The sequence below is a fragment of the Saccopteryx bilineata genome, chromosome 3, assembly GCF_036850765.1.
Source record: "Saccopteryx bilineata isolate mSacBil1 chromosome 3, mSacBil1_pri_phased_curated, whole genome shotgun sequence".
Lineage (NCBI taxonomy): Eukaryota > Metazoa > Chordata > Mammalia > Chiroptera > Emballonuridae > Saccopteryx > Saccopteryx bilineata.
In genome coordinates, this window is record NC_089492.1 from 284271813 (window position 1) to 284288226 (window position 16414).

At 45.0% G+C, this 16414-nt stretch overlaps 1 protein-coding gene across 2 annotated transcripts in view; it reads right to left on the reverse strand.

Annotated features, from left to right (window-relative positions):
- Positions 1-2213: 2213 nt before the first annotated feature.
- PDPN (podoplanin) overlaps positions 2214-16414 on the reverse strand; it is a 29828-nt gene continuing 15627 nt past the window's right edge. Inside the window, exons 2-6 of one of the 2 annotated variants that reach the window (XM_066270401.1) lie at positions 12112-12248; positions 9321-9447; positions 5480-5506; positions 4798-4903; positions 2214-3891 (exon numbers count right to left, since the gene is read on the reverse strand). In XM_066270401.1, the coding sequence (XP_066126498.1) occupies positions 3885-3891; positions 4798-4903; positions 5480-5506; positions 9321-9447; positions 12112-12248 (404 nt within the window). In that variant the 3' untranslated portion in view covers positions 2214-3884. Of the gene's footprint in view, positions 3892-4791; positions 4904-5479; positions 5507-9320; positions 9448-12111; positions 12249-16414 lie in introns of both variants that reach the window. The other variant, XM_066270400.1, reaches the window with a different exon arrangement.

Consider the following 16414-nt stretch of genomic DNA (forward strand, 5'->3'; position numbering starts at 1 on the left):
ACCTTGTTGGCCCAAGTGAGTGTCTTTGGTCCCTGGGTCTTGCTGGACACACCATACAGTCTTTTCCAACAGCCCCTGTGCCATCCACAGCCCCATTCTAATTTACAGGATGGGGGTGGAGATTTAAGCTTTCCCTAAGTCAGAACATTCCAATCCTTCCTGAGGTTATATTCGGGGCATTGTAAGTGGTTTTGGTTGTTCAAGCACTTATATCAAACAATCACCGCAGTGGCATCCAGGGGGCAACCATCACTCTGGAAACATCCCTGTATGACTGGCGTATGATGGTCTTCTCAAAGGAAACTGAAGGAAGAGGAGAGAAGGGGGTAGGGAAGAACAAGGTCTCTGCACTACGGAGAGAACTGTCTGTATTGTGGCCTGGAACCCCCTCTGCAGAAATGGAACCCTTTGGTTCTGTGTTGGTGTCTGGTGACATGACCCCCAGACAGTGAAAGTGCTGAGGACTAATGTTCCAGACAGGTGCTGGCCTGTGTCAGGGCACATATATGTGGGCCCATGGGCTGAAAATCTTACACTATTCATGCCAGCGGTAAAGTCTTCATTCTCCTCCTCCACGATTTTAAATTTATTCTGCATTATTGCCCCTTAACTGTGGTTACAAACTTTATGATTATTGAATTTAAAACCTGGGATCTATGATACATTCTAACCCGGTTTTAAACTTTAGGAAGGAGCAAAGGGAAACACAGTCTTTCAGGAACGACAGGTCTTCTGATGACACAAGAGGTATATTCCGAGAATACGTGTGAATACTCACTGTATTTCAGGGAGACACTTCTCCCACCCACTGGGATTTTAATTAGGAAAAAAAAAGTTTGTATGTTAGTGTATGTGCTCTTCCCCATTGAAGCACAAGCAGCCCCAAGCCCTGAACACTAAATAAATATGGATTAAAATAAAGATGGAGACAGAGAGGCAGTATGTTACTTATCCGTTCCCTGCTTGTTACAAGTGGCTCAAGAAGCAGCACTATGTCTTGGAGTTCGATTGGTTCTCCCAGGTTGAAAGAAAAAAAGAAGACTGGAGTTAAAACAAAGCTTTACTAGGAAAACAAGAAGAAAGGCTTTAGCAGGACACAAACAGTTAACTTCAGAGCCTGCTCCCCAGATGGCTCTAATGGAAGTGGACGGATGTGTCTCCTTAACTTCCAGTCCCCTTGGCAGCTCCAACAGTTCCCAGCGCTGTCCTGCGGGGAGCGTGCAAGGGAACGTAAGTTTACACTTGGCACAGCTGAGGCCCCGTTCCCTTTCCAAGTCCGTGAGACCAGGGGGGTGCGGTTATTTTTCTGCTAGAACAGGCGTGCTTTCTGAACCATCTCATGGAAGTTCTTAGGGGAAAACTGGCCCACAAAAGTTGGTCGTCGACTCATTGGGGGATTACAACGGTAAAGTACCAGAACGGGACTTGGGTCCTGTTCTTTTCCACGGTCCTGATATCTGTCTGGCAGATTCAACAGTCAGGATTTAACGAAAACGGAGTGTTTAATGAGGAAGGCATGATTCTCACAGCATCCAACCTTTATGAGTGGGATAGGCGTGGCAGGGAGGTGGCCCAGGGTTTGGCCCTGGGGTTCTTATGCAGTGAAGGTGGAGGCGGGGAGGAGTAGATGGAGGACAGAGAGGGTCTGAAACAGAGCACCTGGACACTGCAGCTTCCAGGCCAAACAGCACTTGCTGCTGAGGGCCAAGGAGCCATGAGCCGTCCCGGGAACAGAAATTCTGGAACATGATCCCAGGCCCATAGGCAGTTGGAACACCCTCAGCCTGGGATGTTACCTCCTATTTTTGTGTAACCAAGGCCAACCCACCTGAGGCCAGGTTCCACGGAGGACCCGCAGGAGAAGGGGTAGCCCTCCCTCCCCGGGCTCCTCTCTCCAGGGCAGAGAAATCAGGAGCCACGCAAAACCTCGTTAACCCGTTAGGACGGGAGAGGCCAAAAGCAGCCCCGAGGTGGGCCACTTGTCTTCACGTCGCGTCCGTCTGCTTGACCTTGACCTCTCTACTCTGGCAGAGCCCTAGGTGAAAGGTGTAGTTACATTTCTTTCCATGGTTGTACTTCCTCTGACCATTTAGAATTTCCTCCCAGGCGAGTCAAGAGGCAGATGTTGACATAATTTGTAAGCTGATCTGGAGATGTTCTTCAGGATGACCCCGAGAACGACCGAGATTTCCAATGGAAGCTCTGACTCAAAGTGATACGCAATCATCTGTTTTATTTCCAGGCATGTCCACACTGCATTGAGCATCATCAACACAGATGGGACTAAGAAACCCACAGCCCTGTCCCAGCAGGCGAAGGGGCCAGTGTACAACTTGGGGGTGGACCGTTATTTTTCACCATGAGAGAGAAAAAGCAAGAAAAGATGACAAGGACATTATTCCCAACGCCTGTTCGGGAATCTGAGTGATGAAACAGAAGGAGGCTGAGCTTGTCAAGTTCTTCTACGCCCCGTTCTCACAATCAGGTGATGGGTGACGACAGAACCTGGGCTTGGTGGGCCAGCTGGGCTTAGGCAACAGAAGGGCACACAGTTTAAATAACGTCCACATGCTACTGTTAAAAAAAGGGGGAGGGGAAGTGGGTTGTGCTTTCTGAAGCATAGTTTACCTTTTCCTGTTTTATTAATTTGTACAAGTTTACAGGATATCAGAACGGTACAATCACAGTCACCACAGAGCCTCTGCTCAGGATCAAGACTTTTTTTGTTGTTGTTGTTCAGGAGAAAGCATTCAGAGGACCTCTGGGAAGAAAAGGACTGAGCTGGCTGGTGCCAACACAGAACAGTGGCCTGGGCTCCATTATTTTGATCTTTTCAGTTACGGCCCCACAGAAATACGCGGGATAAAGCATGAAGATGGGGGAATAGCTTTTGTCTTTAAATCCAGCTGCTTTTTAAAAGCGAATACTTCACACAATTATATAGGAGGCAGAAGGGACATGTAAGACAGCTAGCAGGTTCTATGCCCCGTGCCAGTGGCACGCAGAGGGCTTCTTTCTGTTTGGGGACCACTGTGGTTCTTGGGTTCTGGAACAGATGAGCCTCTGGCACCACTAGGACCCCTAGCAGCCTCCCAATCATCAGGGCTGAGGTCTGCATGTTCTAGAACAAAGCAGCCCATCTGAAGGACTTGCATCCTGGGAATGAGAGAAGGCCACCCCCTACTCACAGACCAGCACGCGCTCCCCAATCTCTAAGGGAAGCCGACGCTCAGTAGGAGCAAACCGTTGAGTCATCAAGTCACCGCGGCCCTGTGGCCTTGCTGTGAGGATTTATAGATTACCCAGGTTTCGATGTCTCTACTTGATTATTCACACCAAATCAGGGTTCAAAAAAAAAAAAAAAGTAAAAAAAGAAAAAGAAAATCAGACCAAACTAGACTGGAATGCGTACGTTTCAACAGATAAGAAATTGCAACATGCTTATGCCATTTACTGACATAGCATTAGACCCAAGGACTCCACTGGTATAAATATTTCCAGATTCCTTTGCATGTTAACAATAACAGATGATGGTCAGAACAAAGACACAGTTACAGTTGCTAACGTGGATGGCGTTAACATTTGTCTATCTTAGTTACAAATTGATTTACACAGCTTTGCTCCGTTCCCTATGCGTTTTGTTTCATAGAGCATCTTTTCCAAATATCTATGTTTTAGAGAAGTTTCTCAAAAGACAAGTGCTTAGAGGAGCAAGTCCGGTGAGTGATCACCATTCCTTCAGTTACTCTCTTGGCAAGCGGAGGGATCACCATGGATTCTGAATGGGGCAGCCACGCATTTCCATTGGGTCATCTTCTCCCACACGCTCGGGGACAGGGGAGGTCGGACACTCTTTTGGCAGAAGGGCACAGTTCTTCAGCTCTTTAGGGCCTGTGAAAACCAAGAGAAAGGTGACGGTCACTTTTTTGTTGTTGTTACCGGCACTGTGAATAGTCATCCCGAGTCCCGTTCCTCTTGTCCTTTGGTCTAAGTCTTCCAGTTCTGGAACATGGTTCTCTTCTTTCCTGATCATTTGTCCTCTGTGCCTGGTCCCTCCGCAGCCAGGGTCAGAGTCCCAGGCAACTCCAAGGACACGAATCTGCGACTGTACTGTGAACCGTGTCCCTTGGTCCCCTAGTTCTATCGAGCACCTGTCCTCCTCTTTCCCCTGCGCCTCCCCAGTCGTACGTCATCTCCCCAACAGAAATAGGAAAATGGTTTCCTCTGGCTATGAACTCGAATGTTCTGAATTCTTAGGGAATTTTAATAAAGAGAAAGAAAACTTCTTCCCCTCATCAACAGCCAGTGCGAGGCGCACGCTAGCTCCTGTGTGCAGCTGTGTCCGGGAGACCTCCTCATCACTATGGATCCGGGGCCCCTGCAACAGGCGGTCTTCTGAAAACCTCCCACCTCTGATGATCGGGGAGCGGGGTGACTAGTATCAAGTTAAAACTTGGTTTGGGTTTTCTCTTAAGTTCAGTTAGTCAGAAAATTAAGGCAAGATGTCAAATTTGGTGAGAGTTCAACAGAAGTCAATCAAAGAGCCATGGCTTGGCTTTGACTCTCTTTGCTTGGAAACGTATAAAGCCCATGTAGACAGACACTTGTTCTTCCGGGAAATTTCCGATGTAGTACTTATTATGGAGGTAGGGGCTTCTGATCATGAACTTTATTTAAAGGTTTCCATTAGCTTAAAGGTCAGAGCTCTAGAAGGGACCGCCTTTATTTACCTATCACACGGGGTGGGGGTGGGGGTGGGGGTGGGGGTGGGGGGACAAGTTATTTACTTACGAGTACCTGCCCGACATTTTTCGCACAAGCACAGTGATGATGCCACCGACGATTCCAATGCCTAGTAAGACCCCAACTATGATTCCAATCAGGGTCCCTGTCGCTAAGCCATCTGAAAGAGAGGGGGGGGGGTAAAAAAAAACCATGAACTCCAGATAACCAATACACCTGTGATAGAACATGCCATGTATATACAATATCCCCTGCAGACAGAAAATACTGTTGCATGTCGTTTCTCCTGTACCCAGTGGAAGCTGTTTTAGAAGAGGAGACACTGGGCTATTCTCATCCCGTCTTGTGAATGGAAAGATTTCTGCGTCTCAAGATCGAAGATGCATGCCCCTGGCACTGGGTAGCTTCACGGTTAATTACTGGGTAGCGTTTGTATATGGCTATCAAATGAGCCCCCATTTTCATTCTTAGTGACAATAAATAGTAATGTGACACCATTCTCCCCAGTTGTCATCAGTGAATAAACTCATTTGTGGTTTGATTATTTTCAAATACAGGCAAGTCCCTTTTCTTTCGTAAAAGAAGTTGGAATCCTGCTCTTGGAAGCTTCTCTATCCTGAGCTTGTAGACTCCAGTCCAGGAGAGAACACAACTCATCACAAAGATCAGGCTCAAAGAGACCTCTTTTTCTTTATTTAATCCCCAAAGAACATTTTGATACCAAAATCTAGCTTACCTTTCTCGACTGTTGGCTCTGTGACTTCTGGAAAAGAGAGAGACGTAATGGTATAGAATTATTAGGATTTAATAACTGTAATTTTACAACTGGCAGAAGATGAATTGACCCTAAGTGGAAGGTAGCAGAACACAAGCAAGGAAGATAATTTCTTAAATAAACTGGATCAGGGGATTTTGAAGCAGGTTCTGACGTGATCCTGTCTTCAAAACTATCATTATTGCATTTATGAACACTTTTTTACACCTGTGGGTTCAAAGTACTTCCAGGTACATTACTTTTCTCCTATCCACTTTAGAGAGCAGAGTCAAAGCAAATGACCCGCAGAGGTCTTAAACAAATGACCGAAACGTTACAGAGGTTACAGTAACAAAAGAATCCAAGGCCGATGATCCTTGGTCCAATGTCAAGAGCATGGAAAACTCAGCCACTGGGATGAGGTTTATTTTGAAGGAGTTTCATTTCGAGAGTGATATGCTTTTGTTCTGAAAGATGCGGCCAAGACTGTGATTCGTCTTGTGATATTAATCCCCTGCTCTGTGTAAGGAGAGAATACGCCCTATGTGTTTATGCCCTTTGTGATTTTAGGATTTTTCCCTGAAACCAAACCTAGTTCTAATACTTACAATGTGAATATTTCCATTTACCTATCACATGAGTATCAGATATATTTACCTACAAGTCTCTTCCTGTGAGCAAGTAATAAAATTGTGAGTTTCAGATAACTTTACACAATTCCTATTTAAAAATAAAGGTGTTTTGTTTTGTTTCTCCTATCAACTTCTTCAGATACAGAGTCCCTAACCCCTCCGGGGCAGGGGTAGTGGTGGTGGTATTTGTTTATCTAGTTTGCAGATGGAGAAAATTCTGGGTGCCTGGAGTTCATGATAGAATGGAGAGAAGAGAACCAATCAGGCCCCTCCCTACAACCTGAGCCCTTAACTCACAACTTGCAAAGTACAGATACCCAACAGCTCTCCTAAGCAAAGGGGAAACCAGCCAGCCGTCATCGACTAGAGGCTTGTCCTTTCTCATGGTTGAGTTTGAAAGCGGCCATCCCCTTTGTACCAAGGCTGTCTTCAGAAAGACACCTTTTCCAGCCGAATCAGCTCTCCCTGCACGAGCTGAACCCACAGCGTCGGAGCATCTACAGGGGGCTCCAGCTGACCGTTGACCATGCTAGCCCCACCACGAAGCAGTGGCTGGGTGACTGCTGGATCGGAGTCCTGCCCGGAACAAAACGATCATCACATCAAGTTCCACACTGTCATCCCTGGCTGCCAAATACCAGTAGAGACCAGCCAGTCATTGGCTTGTTATGTCTTCACATGGTGGCTGCCAATTCCAGCTTCCTAACACGCCATCATCAGCACCCGTGACACCATCGGTTAGAAAATACCCAAAATAAAGTTTATGCAAGATTCCTTACTAAATTAGAGCTTATGAGGCCTGTAATGCTCTAGCTCCCTCCCAGTTATGTGACTCTGATCATAAAATGTGTCATCCTTGCGAACATCATTAAACTTGGGTGTTTCACGGGAAAGACATCTACTGCCCTAATAAAACGGCCTCTTTAAAAAACCCACCTGCTTATCATTACATTTTAACGCATGTAAAAATGTCTTGGGACACTGAGATATGACGTAAGAATGTATTCTAAGTCACATTTTGTGTGTGTGTGTGGCAGGGAGGGGCAGGGGGTAAGGGTACTTTCCAGGCAATAGAGAATTTTTTATTTTTTTAAGGATAAGGAGAGGTATCCTGATATGCTAGAAAGAAGACTCAACTCAGAAAGTTCCCATTTTCTGCTGCCAATTAGCGGTCAATTCGTGTTACCAATGATCACTACGTTTCCAAAAATTTGAAATGCCTTCCAACGAGCAATTACATTGATGATTCTTTCTCGGCTTAGCCCTTTTGGGTTTTCCCTGATCTTTAAATGTTAACCATTTCTTTAGCATCATGGAGTGACCTTTAGGCGCTATTTTCAAAGCACTTTGACGAAGCTTTTTATTTTCTATTGTGATAAAATACACACAACACACACTTTACTGTCTTCATGATTTCTGCGTACAAGTCAATGGTCCAAAGTCCCTTTCCCATGGGTGTGCCATCATCGCCACCCCCATCCCCAGAACTCTTTGTCTCGCCAAACTGACACTATATGCCCATTAAACAATTACTCCCTATCCTTCCTCCCCCCAACCCCAGGCAACCACCCTTCTACTTTTTGTCTCCATAATTTTGATTACTCTGTGTACCTCATCTGAGCGGAATCATACAGCATCTGTCTTCTAGTGACTGGCTTATTCCACTTAGCCTAACGTTTCAAGGTTTACACATTGTACCACATGTCAGAAATTTCTTCCTTTTACAGGCTGAATAATATTCTATTGTATGTATTCACCATGTTCTGTTTATCCACTCATCTGTCAATACATTCCATGTTTTAGCTCTTGTAAATAATGCTGCTATGAACAGGAATGTATAAACATGAAGCATGTTTAAAAATTTCTTGGGACCCTGGCCGGTTGGCTCAGTGGTAGAGTGTCAGGCCAGAGTGTGGTTGTCCTGGGTTCAATTCCCGATCAGAGCACACAGGAGAAGCAACCATCTGCTTCTCCATCCTTCTCCCTCCCCCTTTTCTCTATCTCTCTCTTCTCTTCCCACAGCCATGGCTCCATTGGTTTGAGCGCATCAGCCCCAGGCACTGAGGATGGCTCCATGGAGCCTGTGCCTCAGGCAACAAAAATAGTTCAGTTGTGAGCGTAACCGCAGATGGGCAAAGCATTGGCCCCAGACGGGGATTTCCAAGTAGATCCCGGCCAGGGCTCATGCGGGAGTCTGTCTTTCTATCTCTACTCCTCTCACTTGGAAAAGAAGAAAAAAAATCATTAGAAATGCTACAGATTTTGTAAAACCCAGATTGGCTTTTTGGTCTGAAAATGCCTATGGACACTAAAGAACAACTTTCTGGGTGTTCAGATGTGCATTCAGTTTGAGGGGCCCCTGCTCTAGGCGAGGTCCTGGTGTTTGCTTTCATTTCAGGATGCAAATACCTATCTGGACAAAATGATTCACACAAAATAGTTCAAGTTGACAAGCCCTTGTGGCAGTAATTGGGAGGTTAGTTCCTTTTCTCTCCTCACCCCAATCTACTACAAAATTAGGGCATATCATAACAAAAAATGACTTAATTTCTTTGAAGAAAGCTCTAAAAATAGGAAGCTATCTCTTTCTATCATTCAGCGGTAATGGCAATGATCTTGCCTCATTCTTATCAGCAATGGTCTGACCCTCCTAGTACTGGCAAAGACCCCAACCTTCTTCTCCACAGCTTCTCTCCAAGATGTTTTGTTCACACTGCTGCAGGTGCCAGCCGTGACTCACAGGCACAGCTCCCAATCCTGGTAAGACTGTGTTAGAATAGAATCTTGCTCCATGGGTACAGACATGAACTTGATAGAAGATGGAAAATAATAGTATATAATCTGTTAAGATTTGCATACGTTGACTGAGTCTTATGCTCTTGGGTGAAAACACCCAAGTTCTTAGTGTACCATTCTATCAGCTTAGGGTTAGCATAGGATACCAGTAGCTACTTAACTATTATCACTAGCTGTCATTCCAGGTAGAGGGCAGTGTTCAGCAACCCAATAAATCAACTTTGATTTAACAACCTCACACATCAAATTCTGAAACTACCACATAAAGCTTGGTCCATTCTTGCATTCCAATACGTGCCCTATTGATTACTGCATCTGTTCATGGTTTTTTTTTGGAATGTACTGATTTATGCAAAACAAGATCAATCCCTATTTGGGGTGACCGGTTTTCTTACCCACGGGGTGACCAGGGGCCACATTTGCGACTGTGGTGCTCTGGCTTTCTTCTTGGTCATGGGCTGTGCTTTCTGAAGTTGGCAGATCCTCTATATGAATGTCTCTGCTCTTTGTATTTGTGGGCACCTATTGGAGATGTAAATGAGGCAAGATGGAAATATTACATAATGTTTTAAAATACATACGCTGCCCTATAAGGTGGCATAAATGTAGGAAATACACAATGACATGAATCTCAAGTGGAAACAAGAAAACAAAGAAACAAACAGAAGAATGGGACCAGGCATAAAATCAAGACTCTAGACATGAATGCCAAGTGTCAACTTCCTAGGGTCTTAATTCTTCAGAAAATACCAGGTCATTAGGTTTTAATTTTTTTTTCCTCCCTTGAATTTGAATGGCATTTCCTCCCTGCAACACTTCTGGGGGCACATATTATGCTGTATCATCCTTCAATGCCCTCTGTCTGCCGGTGAGAGTAATAGCCTTTACTGAGAGCTTATTGTGCGCCAGCCCCTTTAAACACCTCATTTACTCCATAAAAGCAACCCCGATGCAGTAAATCATATTATTAGTCCTATAGTACAAACAAGGCTTAGAGAGATTAAGAAATGTGTCCATGTTCACATAGCCAACCAGCGACAGAACAAGACTTGGAAGTGGTTCTGCTGACTCCAAAGTTCATACCACTGTAACATTCGACAAATATGCTAATGAGCACAGGCAACAAAAAAAAATATGATAAACGGAACCACATCAAATTTAAAATTTTGTGTATCAAGGAACACAACAAAGTAGAAAGGCAGCCTAGGAAATAGGAGAAAATACAAATATTCGCAAATTATATACCTAAGAAGGGTATAAAGAATATAACTCAACAACCACAAAAAAATCAAACAAATTGATTTAAAAATGAGCAAAGAACTTAGAGATTTAGCCAAAGATAATACACAATAGCTACCAAGCATATGAAAAGATTCTTGATATCACTAAAAATGAAAATCAACACCTCAACGAGATTTTCGCTTCGCACCGGTTAGCATAGCTACTATCAGAAAAACAGAAAACAATGTGTGGGCAAGATTGTCAGAAATTGGAACCCTTGCGCACTGTTGGTGTGACTGGAAATGATACAGCCACTATGGGAAACAGGATAGAAGGTCCTCAAAAAAAATTAGAAATAGGCCTTGGCCGGTTGGCTCAGCGGTGGAGCGTTGGCCTGGCGTGCGGGGGACCCGGGTTCGATTTCCGGCCAGGGCACACAGGAGAAGTGCCCATTTGCTTCTCCACCCCCCCCCTTCCTCTCTGTCTCTCTCTTCCCCTCCCGCAGCCAAGGCTCCATTGGAGCAAAGATGGCCCGGACGCTGGGGATGGCTCCTTGGCCCCTGCCCCAGGTGCTAGAGTGGCTCTGGTCGCAGCAGAGCGACGCCCCGGAGGGGCAGAGCATCGCCCCCTGGTGGGCAGAGTGTCGCCCCTGGTGGGCGTGCTGGGTGGATCCCGGTCGGGCGCATGCGGGAGTCTGTCTGACTGTCTCTTCCCGTTTCCAGCTTCAGAAAAAAAAAAAAAAAAACTTAAAAAAAAAATTAGAAATAGAACTACCATATAATCCACAAATCTCACTTCTGAGTATACACCCAAAATCATTGAAAGCAATATTCATAGCAGCACTATTCACAACAGCGACAAGCAACCCAAATGTCCACCAACACTCAATGGATAAATAAAATGTAGTCTATCCATATAATGGAATACTACACATCCTTAAAAAAGGACATTCTGACACATGCTACAACATGGATGAACTTTGAGGACATTATACTATGTAAAATAAGCCAGTCACCAAAAGACAAATACTATATGATTCCACTGATCTGAGGTACTTAGAGTAGTCAAAAATTATAGAGATAAAAAGTAGAACAGAGGTTCTCTAGGACTGGAGGAAGGAAGACAAGAAGAACTGTTATTTAATGGGTATAGAGTTTCAGATTTACAAGATGGAGACATTTTGGAGAGCTGTTTCACAAGGTGAATAGACTTAATCCTAGTGAATTGTATGTACACTTAAAAATTATTAAGATGATACATTTTACATGCTTTTTTTAACACAATGAAAAAATATGCTAATAAGCATCTTCTATATGCTTGGCACGGTTCCCGACGCTGGGGATATGCTAGAACAGTGGCTGGCACAGTTTTCTGTAGAAGTCCAAATGGTAAATATTTTCATCTTTGTGGGCTATATTCAGTTTCTGTGGCAACCAGCTACTCAAATCTGCTCTTACAGAAAGCAGCCTGAGATCATTCCCAACAGAACAGGCATTGCTGTATTCTAATAAAACTTTATTTACAAAGACAGGGGGTGGGCCAAATCTGCTGAGCAGTTAGCTGACCTCTGTGGTCCGTGGTTGGCTTCTTCTCATCTGTGTTTATTACCAACCACAAAAAAGACAAGGAGCTGTGAATATCTACCCAGAAACTGTTATAGCAATGCCAGTGCAGCAAGACCCAAGACTTTGCTTGTATTGAAACGTGGGCTATAACAAATTGGACACTTATAAACCTACTTCCTTACCAGTCTGAGAAGCCCTGGGGTATACTCTCAAATCACCTGTGATCAGCACGCCAGTCACCAGTTAGCTGGATGAAACTGGGATGCCATTTTTGTTGCAAGCCATGTAACAATTCCTTTGTATGGTGGCTCCCGCTGATTCTCTATATAAATATACACCTATATCCTTGCAGGCGATTGCAAGCCTACGAATCAAATTTCTCTCTTCCTGGGACACTCACCCGAGCTGTGAAGCCAGCAGACTCATAGGGCTCTTCACTGGGACCTGGGGTCACCGTGTCATCTTCCACACCTGGGGTCACCAGGCCATCTTCCACCCCTGGGGTCATAATGTCATCTTCTGGCCGGACTGTGATGGCTGAAAAAGAAAGACTGAGTTCAGGTCTTTCGGTGGAAGTAGTATGGGCAGACCTACTGGGCTGGCCACAAGATTATATTTTTCCCATTTCTTGTGGAGATTTCATGTTGTTGCTGTTGTTACCGTCCCTGTTTACCACCATTCTTTCCTTGCTGCACCTCTGGCTGATACGATGGCCTGGTTGTCTCCATGGCCACAGAAAGGAAGAAGGAAGTGCACAAAGGAGAAGCCGCCAGCGCCTCCCCGGTACCCCACCAAGGCAGACTGGACAGGGGGATGCACATCTTCCCCTTTCAGTAACAGTCAGATCTTTCCTGGTGCTATTTCATACGATGAATTCATGGGTTCGGGTTAACAGAACATCCTTTAGACCTGGGAAAAGTTCTAAATTAGAGTCACCTCGGAAGAGTTCTAAAAGCACTCTGCGGGCTCTGCCCCCAGCCTACTGAATCAGAACATCCATAAGCGCTGTCTCCATCCTTTGCTCTCCATTTAATTCTAAGACTGGAGCGTCAGCTTCGACCACTGGCCTCAGAGATTACATAGAGTTCAACCTCTGATTTTACAGTTGGGTTGACGTCTAGAGGAGAAGATCAGTAATATACTGAAGGATGCCAGAGAGAACTAACAGAACTAACTCTTCAGGCACCAAGAGCTATACTAACAAGAGACCTTACTGTCCGTAGCCCAGGCTCTTCTGCGTTAATACGGAATGAATGACCCTGTTGTGCCAAGGAAAAAGGTTTCTGGAGGAGCAGGAGATAGGTGGAGTGGGGACAGCAGGTTGAATTCCACAACAGGGCAGAGGACAGACAACAGTGGTCACTTATTCAAACCTGTGTCGCAATGGTCTGAACTAACCATGACTGAACAGGGGCACCATCTCAGCTCACCAAATAACCCTTTCGCTCGTTAAAAATCTGACTCATTGGCCACAGGCTCCGTCCCCAGACTCAGAGGGGATTCTGGAAATTCTGTGACTAAGGACAGTTGCAAAATAAGGGAGCATACGCCTCCGAGGAGCAAAAGGGAGGGGGTCCTTGGGGAGGGCTTGGGATATGTCATTAAAGAGCAGATGTCCGTATCCGCGCAGTGCTCAAGTTAGCAAACAGCCCATCCTTGCTTTAAGATACCATATTCCTCCCAATGCTTTGTGCCCCAGCCAAAGGCACGGCTCATAAATATTTGATCACAGCTTCTTTGCAGATGCATAGACGGAGAAAGTCTCTAGAGTATACTCGTTTGTTCTCTTTGCACCTAGAGTCCTACTCCAGTGCTGCCAATCAGTGGCTTGGGATGACCCTCCTAAGTTTAGGCATTTATTTTTCATCTGGGTGGCAAGGCGCTTTCACCAGTTAGCAATAAGTGAATACCCCAGGGCATGCAAATGGTTGCCGCCCCTCTGAGCCATTTGCTGGGGTGGAGGTGGGGGGCGGTGATTGGTTTCCACAACGATTTATGGGTGCGGTGTTGGCAAATGTTGAATTTATTTATAGGAGCTCAGGGGGCCGTATTCCTTTGCGTGGCAAACAGTCCTTATTTTAAATAATAATAATTTTAAAAAACTCACTATTTCATTTCTTTTCTCCCTCTCCTGCTTTGAACTCAAGTTAACAAATCATCCATTTTAAAAATGTTTTCTGGTGTTGTTCAGCAAAATCGCTTACTGAAGGACATCCCCTAACTTTAAAACACAAAAACAACCCCCCCCCTTGCTTAAAAAAAAAAAAAAAAAAAGAAATCCAATCCTGAATGAAGTCGGTCTGAATTCTTTCATAGAAAGTTCAGTTCATTGAAAGCGTAAGGATAAAAATTCCTTCTGGTTCTATTCTGCTCTTGGCTGGGCCGTGGAGCTAAGCCCTAAACCGACTCTGAATAGACAAAGGAGCGTTTTATGAATGACACTCATGATTAAGATGCACGTCCTTTGTCTCCCTGCCCAGGCGTTCTCTCTGCTCCATGGGAAAGTTAATCTTGAACAAGAGATCCGCAATTGTCTCTCTTCTGCTTTTGGCTGAAGGTTTTCCTGGGTGAAGGGTCCCTCCAGCCCAGCTGCTGAGGTCCCAGACAGCATTTGCCCACCTCTTCCCCTGAACGGTGAAATGCAAACCGTGGATTGGTGAGTCAGCTCTCCGCTCCTTTTTTTTTTTTCTTCTTCCTAAGACACGTGCGTGCACAGGCAACGCCTGCAATCATTTATATCAGTGCAGAAATGAACCTACAATAACAGTGTCGGTCTGAAACGGTGTGCCCTCATGATCACGGGAACACCGTTTCCTGTCACACCCAGCCCCACCCAACTGTGGCTCTGAACCAGTGGATGTTTCCAAATACAGTGGCATCCTATCCATTTACTTTGGAATTATTTTGGTGTGTGTTATTCTTTAAAAAGCTAGGCCAGCCTGACCAGGCGGTGGCGCAGTGGATAGAGCGTCAGAGTGGGATACGGATGACCCAGGTTCAAGACTCCCGAGGTCGCCAGCTTGAGCATGGGCTCATTTGACTTGAGCAAAAAAAGCTCACCAGCTTGGACCCAAGGTCGCTGGCTCGAGCAAGGGGTTATTCAGTCTGCTGTAGCCCCACGGTCAAGGCACATATGAGAAAACAATCAATGAACAACTAAGGTGTCGCAATGAAAAACTGATGATTGATGCTTATCTCTCTCCATTCCTGTCTGTCTGTCCCTGTCTATCCTGACTCTCTGACTCTCTCTCTGTCCCTGTAAAAAAAAAAAAAAAAAAAAAAGCTAGGCCAAAGTTTCTAGGACCCATGAGAAGACGAGATGGATAGATACATCAATGATACCCTCAGGTTCTTCAGTTTGAGAACAAACGAGAGCTAAAGAGATGCTGATTGGTATGAACGTGCTCATTATGAATCATCTTCATCTTGCCATTAAAGCCTTGTAGCTCTAAATAAATTATTCTAGTTCATATACATTTGTGGGATGGGATTTAAATGCAACATTAAATCACGCTGTTATTGTATGTAGTATCTCAAATTCTTGATAAAAATCTTTGAATAAGTGTTTCCAATCTTTTGGTTTTATTTACATTTCTTTGAACAGTAATGGTGAGTTGTTTTATCTGTTTGTTGGCCACCAGGAATGTCTTCTTTTTGTGACCATTTTTCTCTCATGGTATTCCATCATTTTTGTAGTCTTGTAGATATTCTTTATAACCTTAAGAATATATTCTCTGGAATAAATGCTGCAAACAATTTTTTTTACTAGTTGGCTTCAGCATTCTCTTTTGTAACTGGTGAGTTCCATTGCTCATTAAATTTATCAAGCTTGCCCTGGCCGGTTGGCTCAGTGGTAGAGTGTCGGCATAGTGTGTAGACATCCCGGGTTCAATTCCCAGTCACGGCACACAGGAGAAGCGCCCATTTGCTTCTCCACCCCTCCTCCTCTCACTTGTCTCTCTCTCTCTCTTTCTCCCCATCCTGCAGCCAAAGCTCAGTTGGAACAAACTGGCCCTGGGGACTGAGGATGGCTCCATGGCTTCCACCTCAGTCGCTAAGAAGTGTTCAGTTGCTGAGCAACAGAGCAATGCCCCAGATGGGAAGAGCATTGCCCCCTAGTGGGTTTTCCGGGTGGATACTGGTCAGGTGCATGTGGGACTGTCTTTCTACCTCCCTTTCTCTCACTAAAAACAACAACAAAAAATTAAGCTTGTTTTGTCCCTTTGACGTCACAATTACCCATGCTACCTTCACAATGATCTGAAGGTTCAGCTACATTTTCCTTAGGGTTTTGTTCTAACGCTTAATATTTCTATGTGTCTTGTGTTCATTTGGAAGCATGAGGTAAAATGAAAATATAATTTGACTTCTTCTCAAAAGATGAGGGAGGCTGTTGTTTTAACAAATCCTCTTTTCCCCACAGCTTTAAAATGGGTTCTCATTGAGACAATGTCTTCTTTCTAATCACTGGGTCACAGTCACGGGAGAGACCTTTCGGCACAAGGAGCTGCTTACATGGCCCGAGCACTGCGGGCTGGCTGCCCCCCTGAACTTCACTGCCCTGTCTACAGATTCTTTCCAGAACAGATTACTCAGTCTGCACTCCCCTCACCGTCAGCTGTGCCTTCCTCCTCACATCTGCTGACCACTGCCAAGTTAATTTGGAGCCCAAAACGTTGCTAGAAGAGAACCAGGTACAGGGA